Source organism: Helianthus annuus, chromosome 4 (genome assembly GCF_002127325.2).
Source record: "Helianthus annuus cultivar XRQ/B chromosome 4, HanXRQr2.0-SUNRISE, whole genome shotgun sequence".
Taxonomy (NCBI): Eukaryota; Viridiplantae; Streptophyta; class Magnoliopsida; order Asterales; family Asteraceae; genus Helianthus; species Helianthus annuus.
Window position 1 is genome coordinate 170,437,467 of NC_035436.2, and position 17,096 is coordinate 170,454,562.

Here is a 17,096-nt window from a genome sequence, read left to right on the forward strand (position 1 = left end):
TTGTAACTGGACTCCTGACTTTTCATTTGTCATTTCCATCCAAATCATTAACTCAGTTAAAATGTATCTTTAACTATCATGGACGATTTTAGCAATTCGCAAACCTAAGGGACGATTTTAGCAATTTGCCCATTTATTCTTACCCATTTTTTCTTATGTTATACATACACACAAATTTATATATACACACACTTACTTTTTTTAAACTTTCTTTTTTACCTTTAAAACAATAATAATAAATTAATGATGTTTGGTACGACGGGAGAGATGGGTGGTACTGATGTTTGGTACGACGGGTCGACGAGGGCGATTAAAATGGTATCAGAGCCATAGGTCGGGCCGGTATGCCAGAGAGGACGTTGGGCTCCCTAAAGGGGTTGGAGATGTAAGTCCCACATCAGTTGAGGGGGGAGAACAAAGCTTTCCATATAAGGGGGTGGAAACCTTCTTTACCAAGAACGTTTTGCGTGGGTGAACATTATCTTGACACTGTTACTTGCGTTGTTTTTTCGTTAGTTTGCCAAATGTGCCAAACTGACATTTGGATACAAATTGAGATGGTTAGCCATTTAAACTAGAGTAAATTACAAAAGTCGTTCTTTATGTATGTCACTTATTGCAAACTGTGTCCTTTATCTTTAATTATTACAGAAAACGTACTCGATGTTTGCAAACCCTTGCAAGTTATGTCCTTTAGCCTTAACTCAGTTATTTTTTGTGGTTAAATCTGAAAAAATGGACCGCATATGAGGGTATTTTGGTCAGTTAACTCTCATGTGGGGTCCATTTGTTCAGATTTAAACACAAAAATACCCTCATTTGGGGTCCATTTGGTCAAATTTAACTACAAAAATTAACTGAGTTAGGGCTAAAGGACATAACTTGCAAGGATTTGCAAACATTATGTTTTCTGTAATTATTGAAGACAAAAGACATAGCTTGTAATAAATGACATACATAAAGGACGATTTTTGTAATTCACTCACATTTGAAGTTAAAGTCCCTTAATGGATAATGTTTGCACATACATTCATGGTTAAAAACCTGAGGCTCATCCCAATTTCAACATGTATGCTTAATTTGCAATAACTTGTAATTAAATGATCACATAACATTTTTTCACTCATACCATTTGCCAAAGGTTGAATGACTATTTACTCACATTAGAAAATTTAATATGGCATATAAAAGTTTCAGGAATCGTTGCTCGTGACGCGGTTAAACGTTGAATACAACGTGAACGGAATCTACGACACGGATATCGGTGCGGAATCCATATATTTGTGTTGTGTATGCTCAGACAATGTAAATAAACGTTTCTGATTAAAATTTGGCAGCGCTTCGTTATACAAGCGCTCTCTCTTTCAAAAGCTCCAAATCCAAAGTTACGAGGATCATGCGCATGACCCACATATATATAGGCGCATGACCTCCCGCTCACAACTCCTACGCACGTACTACTCATGCACACACAGAACTCTAGCGTGCAGATGAGTACTTTACATTTCATTCTAATACACAAACTGACACATAACAAACGTACTGTCCTATAAACAAAATGACTATTACAAAAGACGCAGCATTAGAAATTAGTCTACTAACAGCATAAATTAAAACTAAATGATTTTATGACAATTTATACCTTCACATGACTAGTTCAACTCTAATAATCCAAAAACGCTTATTGACTTTCATTTGGTCATTTTTCAAATACTTAAAAGAGTATATTCAAACTCAAATTGCTCAATTTCAACTCTCCCTGACTTTTTGTTTCATAAAACTTCTATATGAGTTTGATAATCTTCTATATCAATATATATGTTACATGTATTCATGTAAGAATATTGGGTTATTTAAACCATTATTGTTCAGTCTGGTTAATCAAAGCATCAAATTTCTAATTTATGTCCGTTTAGGTTAAGAAACACCATTTTGTTCAAATTCGTAGTTCTTGCAATTTAAAACTTAGTATTTCATTCAAATCAGAGTTATTGGTGACTGTAATCCATTTTAGTCAATAATCAATGTTTATAGCTAAAGTTCTTGTAAAACTATGCTATTGGCCAAAACATGTCAAGTAACGCATTCATAGCTTTGGTTATGCAAGATAATCAAAATTAAAGCTACCCACATCATTTATCGTCATCTCAATGGCATATCATCACACCACTTCTACTCACTTTTTTTCATTACATCTTATTATAGTTTCACTCAACACTATCATTTTTGTAATCATTACTCATTTATTCAAATCTTATTTTTTATATGATATAACTTAAATAAATAATAAAACTACAATAACCTTTAAAACTAAAAAGTGCAACTAAAATTAGAAACTAAAAATAAAAATACATTAAAATCCAAACAACTACACTAAAAATACATTAGAATTCGAACAACTATGCTAAAAATACATTAAAAAATCAAACATCTAATTTGTTTCTGCTAGAAATCATTGATGAATCTTGTATTTTATCTTTTCAATTATTAATTTGTCCAACTCTGACATATCGTCGTTTTTCATCTCAAGCACCACAAAATCAATGGCATTGGACTTTTGTTACTTGAGCGCTAACAATTTTTTGATATTCTCGTCGAGTTTATCCACTTGGGCTTGAATATCTTATTGAGTTGAAGACGAACGAACCCACACCTTTGTTTTTTTTTTTTTTTTTTTTTTGCTTTTTCACGATCAATCCTAATCAAGCGACTTACATCAGCCGGGATATCAAAATAATTGTCCGAATCGTTTGAATTATACTGGGACTGTGCATTCGAAGCTACATCTGTGGACAATACGCTCTTCGACCTTTTGGACTGTGCCTTTCACACGCCCATAAACGGGACAAGATGCCACTTGGTGCTTTTACTTAAAAATTTGCTACAGTTTCTCTACTGCAAACACATGTTGTTTGGTCTGTAGATTTTATGGGCCTTGATAAGCAAATCTACATCATTAGCACTGCTCGCTTTGCCACTGCATTGGTTCGAGAGGTTGTTGTAGATGTCGTTAAATGTGGTTACCTTTTTTCGCATTTCTCTATATTTACTGGAAATGGAATCCGTTTTGCAGTAAGGTTCACATCCCATCAGACCGTGAAAGCTTTTACGAACACAACTCCAAAAATCGGTTCCTTTTTGCTGATCCGTTGTAAAATGTTAATATAGATACTTAAAAATTAAAACATAATAGAAATATGAAATGATATATAATACCGGTAGTCGGGTCTACCGAGATGTCCACCCAAACACTGCTCACATGTTTTATCGACGGGCTCGATGTCATCTCCCTTTTTTTCTATTGTTGTCGGGAAGGGCCCGTTTGTATTGGTTGTACAATTTCGGGTTGGGTTTCGGGTATGGTGAATTGTGACTTTTGTGTGTAGTGATAATAAAAATTGGCCGCTAGTGCATGTGCTTGTGAGTGGAGTGGCACATTGACCACCGGGGCCGGTAACAACCGGTGAAGACGTTGGAAGGGTAGAGGTAAGTGTTGGGTTGAGAGTTTGTTGTGTTCAGGGGTATTCGGTGTGTTTGAGGTATTTGATGTTTGGTTATACGGGTCGTTCGGGTCGATATTGTTCCATGGAAACATTTTATCTTTATAGAAAATTTATAAAAATATGAAAGAGATGAGAAGAGTTTTGAGGGTTTGTTGAGGGTTTGAAAGTAAGACTGTACAATAAAAAAAATGTAAAGTGTGTTTTTTTGAAAACTGTGTATTTTTAGGTGGGTGGACCCCACATCACCACACCCTTCACGCCTTTATCAACCCATGCTTCATCCGATTTTACCGTCTTTAACGACCTAAAGGCAATATTTCACGTCGTTAACGCCACTCAAGGAGCCACGCTTGGCCTCACACATAGTGGTAAGTTAATAAATGAATGCATCAAAATATATTTACACAAATAATGATCATCATAATCATTTTTATCCGAACCCATTAATAGTTTTGTCACCAAAGCATGTTTGTTAAAACTGTTCCTTTTTGACATTTAACGCGTCTTGTGACCTTCACGTGCACATGTTCATGGTCGGAGCTGAAGTTTATAAGAGCTTTTTAACATTCTAATCTTTGTTTAATATTTATTCTACGGTCAGGTCAACAATCTTCAACTAAAATTTTCAAATTCTATATTTGAAAATACAAGAAAAAGGAAAAAGATTCACACCCCACACACACACACTCAATCCTTCCTTGCACCGTCCTCCCTCCTCTCTCTCCTCTCTCTACTTATCTTTCTCTCTCTACATCTGATCTTGCCACTATATAAGGATACTTTAACATTAGAACTGGTTGTCAACTCCATCAAATCTGCCTCGCTTCGAGCTTCCAAACACACTCCTAACAATATATATATTTATATATAGGTTCAAATAAAGACTCATGAAGGGTGTGATTGGCGTCGTTAAACCATGCAACCTAGCCAGACCTACAGCCCATGTGGCTGAAGTGTTACACTGTACTAACACTCGCAACAACCATAGAACCAGACAGTTAAAAGTCAAGTGTTCTTGGAATAGCGAACCGGGTAAGGCCCGGGTCGCAAACCACGTGGCTAAGTTGGGTCAGAAGTGGAGGGAGTACCAAGGGATCAGGAACTGGGAAGGGTTGCTTGACCCTTTAGATGATGATCTTCGGCACGAGATACTCCGGTACGGGGATTTCGTGGAAGCGGCTTACCGTTGTTTCGAGTTTGACACGGCATCCCCGGACTATGCAACATGTAAGTTCACAAAAGACACAATGTTGGATAGGTGTGGATTAGGGAGGAGTGGATATAAGGTGAGTAAGAATTTACATGCCACGTGTGAGGTTCAGATGCCAGGTTGGATTGATAGGACGTCGAGCTGGTCTTCGAAGAATTCCAGCTGGATTGGTTATGTGGCGGTTTGCGACGATGATGAGGAGATTGCACGATTGGGCCGCAGGGATGTGGTCATTGCCTATAGGGGAACTGCTACATGTCTTGAGTGGATTGAGAACCTACGTGCCACGTTGACATCATTGTCTAATGACGTGTCACCAGAAAGGAAAAGAGCAATGGTACAAAAAGGGTTTCTTAGTATGTACACAACAGCAACTCCCACATGTCCAAGTTTAAGAGACATGGTGAGGGAGGAGATGTCGAGAATTATCGAGACCTACGGCAACGAGCCACTAAGTGTGACAATCACTGGTCACAGTCTTGGTGCTGCCCTAGCCACGCTAACGGCCTATGACATAACCTCGACATTCAAGAACTCCCCAATGGTGACCGTTGTTTCCTTTGGTGGACCACGTGTGGGTAACCGGCATTTCCGATCACAACTCGAAAATAGTGGGACCCGAATCCTCCGAATCGTGAATGCGACGGATGTCATCACGAAAGTCCCTGGATTCTTGGTTGATGATAGCAACGACATGACAAAAAAAAGAGATCATGTATCAGGGTTGCGCAAATGGCTACAAAAACAAGTTGACGAAACCGATTGGTTCAGATATGCTGATGTAGGCAAAGAACTTCGGCTTAGTAGCTATGCATCCCCATACCTCACCAAAAGCGACTTTGCCACATGTCATGACCTAAAAACCTATCTCCACTTAGTTGATGGTTTCGTGAGCTCCTCGTGTCCTTTCCGATCCACAGCAAAAAGGCTGTTAGCGCGAAGCTAAACACGAGAAGCAATAATTTTTTGATAGATGAGAAAACGTGTAAAAATTTTGATGTCACAAAAAGTGTACATGTTCCCAGAAAATAGGCAAAACCCTAAATGGGAAATAATGATTGATACATAGTCAAGTATATGGAAAAAATAGTTTTGAAAATTTAATCAGTGTTTAATTATTAATCTAGTTTCGTGCAGAGAAATGATAACATCGATCATTCACTTTTACAAATGCATGCACATGATCCATATATGTGACTATGTGAGCTAAGTTCCTTGCATCAAAAGTAAACGGACGCTTGCCTTGGTTAATTACTCTCATTAGTTATCCACCCACAAACTTTTAGTGCTCTTCTAACAACCTTTACCAATCATTTACTTTGATGATTACAATTACTTCATCAAGTGGTCATATTTTAAATCATAAATTTGAATAGGTTTAGGAACAAAAGAATACTAAAAAACAATACATTATATTTTTTTGTTTTAAAAGTATGAGGTCACAAAAGATAAGGATGGGAGATTATTAGGTTTTGAGTTCAATTCCCATAAAGGGATTTTTCCAGATTTATTGGGTTTTCTCATGAATTTATATATAGGCATTATAGTTTAGTGGAGATTGATATGGTCGGGTGGTTCCGCTGACGACACGATGATACGTCAATGATCCAAAATTTGTCGTTCAAAAAAAAGGAGGTCATAAAAATTTATGAGATATAAGTTCGTTTAAGTAAACTTATAGGAGGGCTGTGTTTTCTCTCTTTTTATTCTCTTTTAAACATATACTTATTATTACGCAATCTAATTAATTCTAAAATTATAATATTCAAAGTTCTAACTATGCTAGCTCCGAACTTTTATTTAGCTGCGAAAACCAAAAAATATTGCAATCGTGTGACATAATGAAACCAGTGAAGAGTGTGTGTATATATAAATATATATTAAGGTAAAGAATTCGATCACAATTAAATTTTTATTTCATAACTGATATTTTTTATATAAGAAGCTTATTATTTTATGTAATATAATTTTTTAGACTTTCACATTCTCAGGGTTTAATTTATTGGTGCAGTTAGCTGTATCGCTATCAGTAATTTAGAATCAAAGGAAAAAAAAAAAAAACTTATAAAAAAATTAAATAATCATTAAGGAGTGTATTCATTATGCATTTGTATAGTTTTCAATAACTAATTAACAGCATCTACAGTTTCGTTCAATGATAAAAAATGAGGTAAAGAGTTTGATGATGGAGATTCACAACCAAACTTTGATCGACGGTTTTATTCATGGACTTTGTTCAAGAACTTTAAGCAAGAGAAATTTAATGCTGTAAGCCATAATCCAAAATAAGGATGACAGGTTATCAAAACACATAATCCAAAGCAAATACAAAAATTCTACTAATGATTAAAAAAAATGAAAAGATAGCTGAATTTGGAGCTTAACACGAGATGACAGACTGGAAGACTAGATTTGTAGGGAAAACTTGCACCTCAGAAAACAAACATGTATATAACCATCAAGAAATTCATTTTAACAACCTCATGCACAATATTATGATTATTGTCATTTATATTAAGCCAATAAATAATAAGGATATATATTTAAAATTAATAAAAAGCTGCATTTGTATGACAAAAATAGATTGATATACTCATGGCCGGCTCAAGGGGAAGTGAAATAAAACAAGCACTTTAGGCCTCCACTTCTTTAGGGCCCCAAATTCTTAAGAAAACATATTATACATAGGTGATTTTGGCTTTAAAATTGTTGACGTTGAGGTTTATGATATATAACTATGTATATATAGAAATGGTATATGAATCATAAGATCAAAAGCAAATTAGTTTCTTTTATTTTTTACGATAAGAGCCTCAATTTTATTATCTGCTTCGGGCCTACATATTTTAAGCCGGCCCCGGATATACTTCTTACACGGTTGAAAGGACTACTTTCTGAGGGCACTTACCCAAATTGGGTAGTTTGAGAAAAACGTTGTATTGCAGAAATCCTAGAGAGAGTAACGTGAAACACACTTAACAATGTACTAATAAACTACTAGTATGTGTCTTTTCAGAGTCTAGACTAGAGTTATGGTCATACAATGTTGTCCGGTCCACACGTATTGTTTTGGGATTGTCTTTACACCCCCACACCAAACTCTTTATTAAACTTAACTTTTAAATCACTATCTATATACATGGTCAAACCGTATGAAGACAATATTATGTTATTTGGTTGACTTCTCTCTCTCTCCCTCTCCCTCTCCCTCTCCCTCTCTCTATTTCTCTCTATATAAAGTAAACCATTCATGATGTTACAGACTTACATTAAGAACTTCTTTTTGAAAGGTATAGTTCATTAACAAACGGCCGGCCTGACAAAAAGCGCAGCCATCTTTATTTAAATTTGGAATCTAAATCTACTAATAAGACAAGTGAAATGAATAGTGTTTTTAGTTGCGTGTTTTGATGTGAATGGGCAATTTAGGCGGTTCTTCACACGTCACCATCTTCTTTCCCAATCCACCTCCCTATTTAAATCACCTTTTCTCCCTTTATCGCCTGGCATTTCTCCGTCCACCGCCTTCTTCCGTTTATATAATATCGGTCCTCTAAACAGAAATTTAGAATATAAATTAAAGGGTTATTTATTAATGTATACCATTCATGATGTTACAGGAGAACTTACTACTTTATACCAGCAAACATCTTTATTTAAAATTTGGAATTTATATAGTATGACCAGTCCTTTAGAACGGAAATCTGAAACCTGTTATATTAGTGATAAATACATAGTGACAGCTGATTAATTCTGTTTCTTTTCAAACTAAGTTATAAATTGTAATAGTAAATTCTATACGTGTGGGAAGTAGCAAGAATGACATGATTAATTATGTGTCATAGGGATGAATATTTGGGATTTGGTATCGGTATTGAACCGGTACCTAATTTTTTTGGTACCGATTTGGTATCTACTTTTTGGTGTTTTCGGTTTGATATTTTATCGAATTTTACACATAAATACTGATACCGTACCGTACCAAGCATTTTTGGTACCAATATCGGTATCCATATTTGATGACTTTTGGTACCGATATTTTTGATACTGGTACCGAGCTCATTCCTAATATGTTGGTATATAATTTCTTCAGACCATTTGGTACTATTAATTTGCGAGATTGTCATATTATTAGATTTGATGGTATTATATGAACAATATATGTTTGTCTTCTTACATTGTTTTAGCGTTCGGATGTACTTGCATGCTTTTGGATTTTTTTTTTCTTTCAAAAATCGATTTTTGACGCTTGTATATTTTTATAATTATAATTATAATTTATATATATGGTGCTTTTATAAAGCTGAAAATTGTAAGATCATAGGTTCTTTGTCTCTATTACCATAATTTAAGCAACATTCATATTTTTTTCTTTAAATTTTGTTTTTTCTTAAAAACCATTCACATCAAATGCTCTATCTATGTTCGTATATTATACACAACACAAACACTTATATTATTATTATTTTCTTTGATTTTATACACTCACAAAATTATCATTAGAGATGAATGGTGAATTTCAATAGTTAGAGAACTAGTATAGGTTCTCTAAATCTTATCTCTATTCTAAAGATGTTGATGCAGATGACAAAAGATAAAAAACTGTATTTTATTCTCTATAATTTAGTTATATGGATGAAATAGAGAACCTGATATGCATTCACGTTCCCTTCAGCATTTTTAACCTATAATTTAAACGAAAATAATTATACCTTTTAAGATTTATCTTTTATTTTAAAAACCTCCTACACTCTATCTAATGTAGCCATAGGATGCGAAATATTCTTGTGTTAAAAGTCCCATTTTAAGGGGCAGTTGTTTCAAATCTAGAAAGAATTGATATTTATTGATGTTTTTTTAGGTTTGCATGGAAATAATGAAAAGAGGGTAATTTGGGAGTGAAAAGGTGAAAATGAACTAGTGGGTAAAAGGCTGAGGACGGATGTGAAGACTAGAGATGGTACGACCCGTACCCGATCCAATGGATACGAATCGTAACCGACGTTAATTGAAAGAATACATAATCCAAATTGGGATTTGGACCAGAGTGGGTCCAATAAGAGTTACGAGCATAAGCCGACCCAAGGCGTACGGTTCGTATGAAAGTCAAAGTTAGGGTTCGTCCGTGATATAAAAGGAATGCGATGGAACTCTAAACAACAACTAGAGTTCAAAGAAACTAGAAAAAGGGATGTAGAAAGAGGAGAAGACGATTTGGAAGAGAAAATAGGACATGACTTGAAGATCAATGCACAGGGAAGCAATAACTGATTCCACGGGTTAATCTTTATAGTTTTCTAGTCTTTAAACTCCTATCATGAGGATGAATTTAACTTATGTTTTGAATTTATTTGTTATGTCTAGCTAAACTCTTGTATAACCGTCTAGATGAGACGATACGTTGATTTGTTCATGATTGATGATGGATTTCGTATTTTAGTAGTGCAGTACGATCAGTTCTTATGATGCATATGCGTGTATGTTGGTATAGGTTATGGTATTAGTTGTGTGACAATAATGATCTTTCTATGAAGTTATGCATGTTAGATTCAATATTTGTTTTCTCTAGGGTATTTTGACGTCCATTAGCCTAGGGCTTGATACTTTAATCAGTAATGGATAACTAATCGTCCTAACTAGTTAAATATATGTTCTGCTTACGAGAAGGATCTGATTATAAGGATCTAGAAACTAATTAGGGTTTTCTAAATGTCTTACCTAGATAGTTCGTGAACGCCATGTTCGTTGTTCACCTTGGCACTAGGCTAGAAATCTTAAGTTATAAGAATCCATATTGTCATTAGCTTAATTGAAGTAGGTCTATAGGTGTGTCTACAGTCTTAACCCTAGTTTGATAAAATTAACCTTACGTGGTATTAGTCTATTTTAGCACTTCATACTCCATATATCTAGTAATTCAAGTTTAGTAGTTCTTAAGTTTAATCACGGTTATTCATTAGATTCCATATTATGTAATAGGTTCATTACTAGTAGATTTTGTGTCCACGGATAGATACTTGGGTACTTACCTTAGTTATACTATATTTTGATAGGTGTGTTTGCCTAGAAAGTGTATAGATAATATTTGTGTTTTTACCTTAAAACTAGTATGTGTTTGTGTGCAATTCATTTGTTACTTTCTAAGCACGTCAAGTTTTTGACGTCGTTGCCGGGGACACGGTACTACTAGGAAAGACTTTGTTTTAGCAGTGCAATCATTTATTTGCTTTATTTGTTTTCTTAGTACACTTAGGAAAATACTTGTTTATGCGTAAGACACGATCGGGTAGATTAGTAGAGCCGCTTTCTGAGCCCGAGCGATCCTTGCATAGGAAGCCAAAGAAGAAGAAGGATAAGGTAGAGCCAGTAGAAATTCAATAAGAGCCAAAACTAGAAGAAGCCAAAATAGAGGAGCTTGAAGTTGTAGCTATCATGGGAGAGTCAGATACTGAACAATCGATTTCGCACCATATTCGACCTTCCACTATTGTTCCATCTAACATTACTCGTCCTGCTACTCATACAGAGACATTTCAAATTCCACCCCAATTCATCAATCTCAATTTGATAAGTTGTCAATTCTCTGGGTTAGAGGATGAAGACCCAAACGCGCACATTGGCATATTCTTACAAAGCTGTGACACCTTCAAATTCAAAGACGTTTCACCTTATGCAATCAAACTACATTTGTTTCCGTTTTTACTTGTTAGGAAAGCCTGGAAATGGATTTCTGCCCAAGAAGGTGGTTCCATAACCACTTGGGATATCTTAGTTGATAAATTTCTAAAGAAACATATTTTAGCTTCTAAGATTAACAAGTTGAGATATAAAATCCTTTTCATCGATTGGATGGGGAGTCGTTTACTGAAGAATGGGACCGATACAACGAGATCATACGAAAATGTTCTAATCATGGATTAGAGTCGTGGTTTGTCTGCCAAAACCTTTTATGACGGTATGTATTCAAAATTTAGGCAAACCCTAGATACAATTGCTAAGGGAGTTTTTGCAAACTTGACGCTAATTGTTGTTTTCGCACTTATGGATAAGTTAGCTGCAAATGACTATGCACCCTCACGAGTATCTAGACTGAGGAAGAATGCAGGACTACACCAGGTGGAGGATGATGTCGTCTTGCAGGCAAGGGTAGAAGCTTTAACTATTAAGATGGGAAAGTTTCTTGCTCAGAAAGAAGGAGATGTAGACGTGAAATGTACAACATGAGGAGGGGAGCATAAAGTGGTGGTGTGCCCATTTGAATCTATTGAGGAAGCATCATGAATTAATAGTCAAGGAAGATTTCAAAATAGTCCCTATAGTCGAACTTATAATCATGCTTGGAGGAGCCATCCAAACTTTAGCTGGAGAAATTCTTCAACTTTCGCTCCACCAGGAGTTACTCAAAGAGATGCAGCTGAGGACACGAAGCCTGACCTATAAGAGATAATGAAGAAATACATTGAAGCTACTAATGTTCGGATGAGCAACACTAAAGAAGAGTTGAAGCTACAAAAAGTTTCATTACAAAACATTGAGAAAGCTTTGGGAAGGCTAGTACAACGTATGACTAAAAGAAAACTAGGAGGATTATCTTCAAACAATAAGGTTAATCCAATCCCCCCCCCCAAGTAAAAGCTATCACTACTCGAAGTGGTGTTTCTGCTAAAGATCATGTTTCGAAACCTGTTACTCCTGAATCCTGAACCAGTAACAGAGGATGTGGTAGAAGAGGCACCTACCAAGGGGGTTAAACCTAATGTGCCTGAATACCAACCAAAAATTCGTTATCCTAGTCGTCTTAAAAACAAGAATATGGAAGAGCAAGATTCTAAATTCCTTGAACTATTCAAGTCTCTTCACATCAATTTACCATTCATCGAAGCTATAGTGCAAATGCCAAATTATGCAAAGTTTCTGAAAAAGTTTCTTGCAAACAAAAAGAAACTCGATGAAGTGGAAAATGTTTTGCTGAGTGAAGAATGTTCAGCTGTGCTTCAGAAAAAATTACCTAAGAAACTTTTTAAGGAGATTTTTTCAGGGTGCGAATTGGAGTATTAAGGAAGCTTTTTACTTCAAATTGGTTTTGCATGGGAACATGTATACCGTTCTTAGAGAAACAATGGTGAGAAACGTGAAGGAGAAGCCACCTGATTTCATGTTAAGTACGTATGCTTTAGCATGGTAAAGCCATCTAAGGAGGAATAGTCCAGCTGGAGACTAACTGAAACTCAGCGCTACTAGGAGGCAGCAAAGATTCTTTATGCATCCCGAACCATATCACCAATTGTTTTTAACTGTTCCATTTCATTCATCATTTGAAAAGCCTAATTCTAAAGCCCATTATGGTACGAGTCATACGGCCCATTAGGTTACGGGTCGTACACGTCTGCAACTAGCAGTTATATAAGCTACCACTACCTTATCACTCACTCACACACCCCCTCACTTAACACTCAAAATCTCGAACTCAAAAAGAACTCGATTTGAAGTGATATTTCCACTCTATAAGTGTTTGTGAATGATTCTATACGTCCAGATTCCGCTAACAAGGTACATACTTTGAAAAATTTGAGCTTTAAAAGAACCAATTATTTGAACTCAAATTATGAGTTTTGTAGTTGAAATTGGTGTATGAAACTTGTTCTATTGAGCTTATCGGCACTTTTAGAACCTATTAGGACGAAATCAGTGAACTCATTTCATGTTTTGCACTGAATTGCAAAATTGAATGAGTACTACTTGTACCCCTTATGAAGGCATACAAATCGTGCTCCTTGTAGCCCCATTAAACACAGTGATATTAGAACTATACATGTCATACTTTGTTACTAGGGCACAAGTCGTACTGTCTTGCCTATTTTTTCAGCTAATTGTGTGCACTTTTTTGTAGATGGCATCTTCATCGGGCGCGGGTTCCAGTAGGGTGGGCAAGAGACTTCACGATTATGTAGATTCTAACACACCTTCAGACCATACTTCATATATAGAGTAGACACTGTCACCTGAGGTACATGCTGATCATATACACGGTGTTCCTTTAGAGGTAGTTATTCCATTAGGAGCCCTAGTACACCCTTGTTATCCTGACGCATGGGTACACCCTCATAGGTGGTTACAGTTCTCATCCGGCACTAGATAATATAGCTTGTTGCGTAGGTTGGTTACTTATGAATGCATTCCAATGAGGACCATACATTGGGGTTCAGTGAATCAACTTGGGATTAGACAGAGGCTTGTTGATACATTCATACTAAGGTCGTTGTTGTTGGGTTGTAGGAGACAGGCTTATAAGGAGTTATGCTTAGAGTTCTATACTACCTTTTCATTCCAGAGCGCATATGATGGTCTAGATGTGCCTGGCACAATTATGTTTAGGTTAGGAGGCCGTCAGGTTAACTTGATCATGAAGGAGTGGGCATTTGCGGCTGGTTTGTATACGTAGGCTGTGTGTGATGATGGTAGAGTGTTGATAAAGGAGTTGAGGAAGAGAGACTTCACACAGGTGCAGTTACAAGAGTGGTGGATTATTGGGGCAAATTATTCTTGCCACAAGGATAGTCGGGTGTAGTGGTTTCGTGATTCGTTTATCAAGTTCATTCACCACATTATTTGTCATTCTATCACCTATAGGAGATACACTAGAGAGAGATGCACCTTGACAGACTCATTCTATGTGAGATGCTTGATGATGAGACAACCTGTCCAGCTAGCTCATGCGCTTACTTCATATTTCACTTATCATAGGTCACGTACTGTTTAGCCTAGTATAGGAGGAGGTATTTGGATAACTAAAATTGTGCATAGATTGTTATTGGTTGAGGCAAATGAGTAGTAGTATTTGACATCGATAACCCACTGAGTGTATTAGCAGATCTACCCTTGTACAGATGGAAATCCTTCGGGATACAGATGCGGGTCCTAGGTTGATAGAGGTTTGACCCCCTAGAACTGTAGGTTATGATCCAGGGCATGCAATTAGACATCGTAGAGTCAGGGGACCTAGGGGTGGACTTGTAGATGCGCATGGTGCTGGTGGTGATGCTGATGTTAAGGTGGAGGTTCATGCAGGTGATGCTCATTTAGGTGGTGCTGGAGTAGGTCATGCACATAGCTGCCATGACGTAGCGAAGCTTGCACATATGCCTCAACTTTATCCACATCCGCCCCCACTGCCTCAGTAGTTTGTTTGTGGTTATATGTTGTTTCAATCAAACACTTGTTTTATTTCTTGTTTGTGTGGTTGTTATAGACATTACGTTATTCTCTTTTGGATGTATTTGTTTGATGCCCAACCTATTGGGTTAGACACTTTATATGTACGTATGTTATGGTTGCCACACTTTACTATCTTATATTTATAATATCCCATACGTGTATGTATGGAATTTTGCTTGGTATGTCTTGTATCTTGTATTTATGATTTGATGATTCATTTGTAGTACCAGTATATCTTTTCTGTAGAATGCCAACAGGTCCATACAAGAGAGCACTACGTGCGGGATATAACAAGTCAGTTTTTGAAAGAAATCTAAGGACACCTGATTAGTTTAGGAAACCTATTAGTAAAATACACATATCCTAAATCAGAGGGCTTTTGTAGAGCTTGAAAAATAAATGAGAATAGACCCAAGAATTACCTAATTCCGTTGAGAAATGATGGAGAAATCGTTGAAACAAGATATGGGCCCTAGATTTGATCTTCACTTGAACTCACGGGTTGTGATGTTTATGAACGAATTTAGAGGATGGGGGATGATAGGAAAAGATTAGAGAATTCTAACGGAACCGATTTTGAGTATTATGGTGAATGAATTCATCAAAACCTTTCAAGTCCTTGAAAAACTTAAATGGTGAATTCAAGTTATTAAGAGATGTAATGGACAGTTTTACGAGGGGAGTTAAGTTTTTTCAATAATGCCAAATAAATACATATACAATAATTAACTAATTATATCCGTAACTTCATTGGTGATTAAATATGAGTTTCTTGATTAAATATGTTCTTGGGTTAGCAAATTTTATATATACTTTTATGTTACTACCAAAATACATATTTATGTTTTGAACTTATATAACTTATGGTTAGGAGTTGAATATTTAATTTGTAGCATTGATGGAGATTCATTATCACTAAAGTTTAAAACTCACAAAAATGTGATATTATAATTAATGCTATTACACCTTGAATTAATAATACTAATTAAAATTACATTTATATATTTTGATATATATAATCATTTAATATAAATTAATGAGTTATGGTTAGTAAATTATTGGTATAGAAAAATGAAAACGCATTTATTTGTTGGGAGTTTTAGCATAAGGTTTAATACCCTTAAATATAATTAACCATATGTTATTACACATTGAAACTAATAAATCCTAATCAAGGTTCTATTCACTTTTATATAAATATATATATTCATTTAAGCTCACCTATATATATATACATATATATATATATATACATATATATATATATATAGAGTAAGGTTAACATACAAAAAGCCTTATCATACATCACGTAGGAGACAATGGTAACCGTTGGATCAGGGGTGTAATCACGCATGCGACCACATAATCACGCATGGGACCACATAATCACGCATGGGACTATAATCACGCATGTTCTATGATAATAACGCACGTTATATTTTTTGTCATGTATGTTAATGTAGGTTAAGCCTTGAAGTACATTATACTTTCTCTCTCTCTCTCTCTCTCTATATATATATATATATATATATATATGTATATATATAGGGGTAGGTTCATTTGAGAAGAAAATTATTGAAAGAAGAAAAAGAAGAAAGGATATATTGGTAAAATACTAATTCATTTATAACTTATCTCATTATTTTTTCTCACTTTAATTAATTAGTCAACTAATCATTAATTATCCTACATATAATCTACAAAACCTACACATATCAAAATTTTCCTACATATACCTTACACATTATAGAATTTTATTCTACACACGTCGAAATTTATCCTACACACCTCGAAATATATCCTACACAACTTGTAATTTATCTTACACGCCACCTTTTAGTTTAATTTACACTTTAAATTAAGTTGTTTTTTAATTTGATATATATTTTGAAAAGGAGTTACAAATTTAAATTAGTTTAAAGGGGAATATTACAATTTAATGATCTATGTAAAGTTTACCAATATACCCTTATATTAAAATTAAATGCAAATATTAAATGAAGTAAATTTAAGCATTCTTATTGGTTGAAACTTCTTCTTTCTTCTTCTTACAAAAAAATTCTTCTCATTTGAACTCTCCACTATATATATATATATGTATGTATATATATAGGGGAAGATTCTATGCAGAACACTAATTATTGCGAGAACACGCAGAACAAAATGAA

At 35.2% G+C, this 17,096-nt stretch overlaps 2 protein-coding genes across 2 annotated transcripts; both read left to right on the forward strand.

Moving 5' to 3' along the window:
• The first annotated feature begins 4,332 nt into the window (after window positions 1-4,332).
• Window positions 4,333-5,814, forward strand: LOC110933352 (phospholipase A(1) DAD1, chloroplastic). The gene has a single exon (XM_022176582.2). The coding sequence runs from the start codon at window positions 4,391-4,393 to the stop codon at window positions 5,657-5,659; it is 1,269 nt and encodes a 422-aa protein (XP_022032274.1). The 5' UTR covers window positions 4,333-4,390; the 3' UTR covers window positions 5,660-5,814.
• Window positions 5,815-11,145: 5,331 nt separating this feature from the next.
• Window positions 11,146-11,634, forward strand: LOC110933351. The gene has a single exon (XM_022176581.1). It carries the CDS (start codon window positions 11,146-11,148, stop codon window positions 11,632-11,634), a length of 489 nt encoding a protein of 162 aa, XP_022032273.1.
• Window positions 11,635-17,096: the final 5,462 nt, after the last annotated feature.

What these genes read in the sequence shown, in the direction of transcription:
- LOC110933352 (XM_022176582.2), top strand. Translation starts at nt 4,391, where the DNA reads ATGAAGGGTGTGATTGGCGTCGTTAAACCATGCAACCTAGCCAGACCT.
- LOC110933351 (XM_022176581.1), top strand. Translation starts at nt 11,146, where the DNA reads ATGGGAGAGTCAGATACTGAACAATCGATTTCGCACCATATTCGACCT.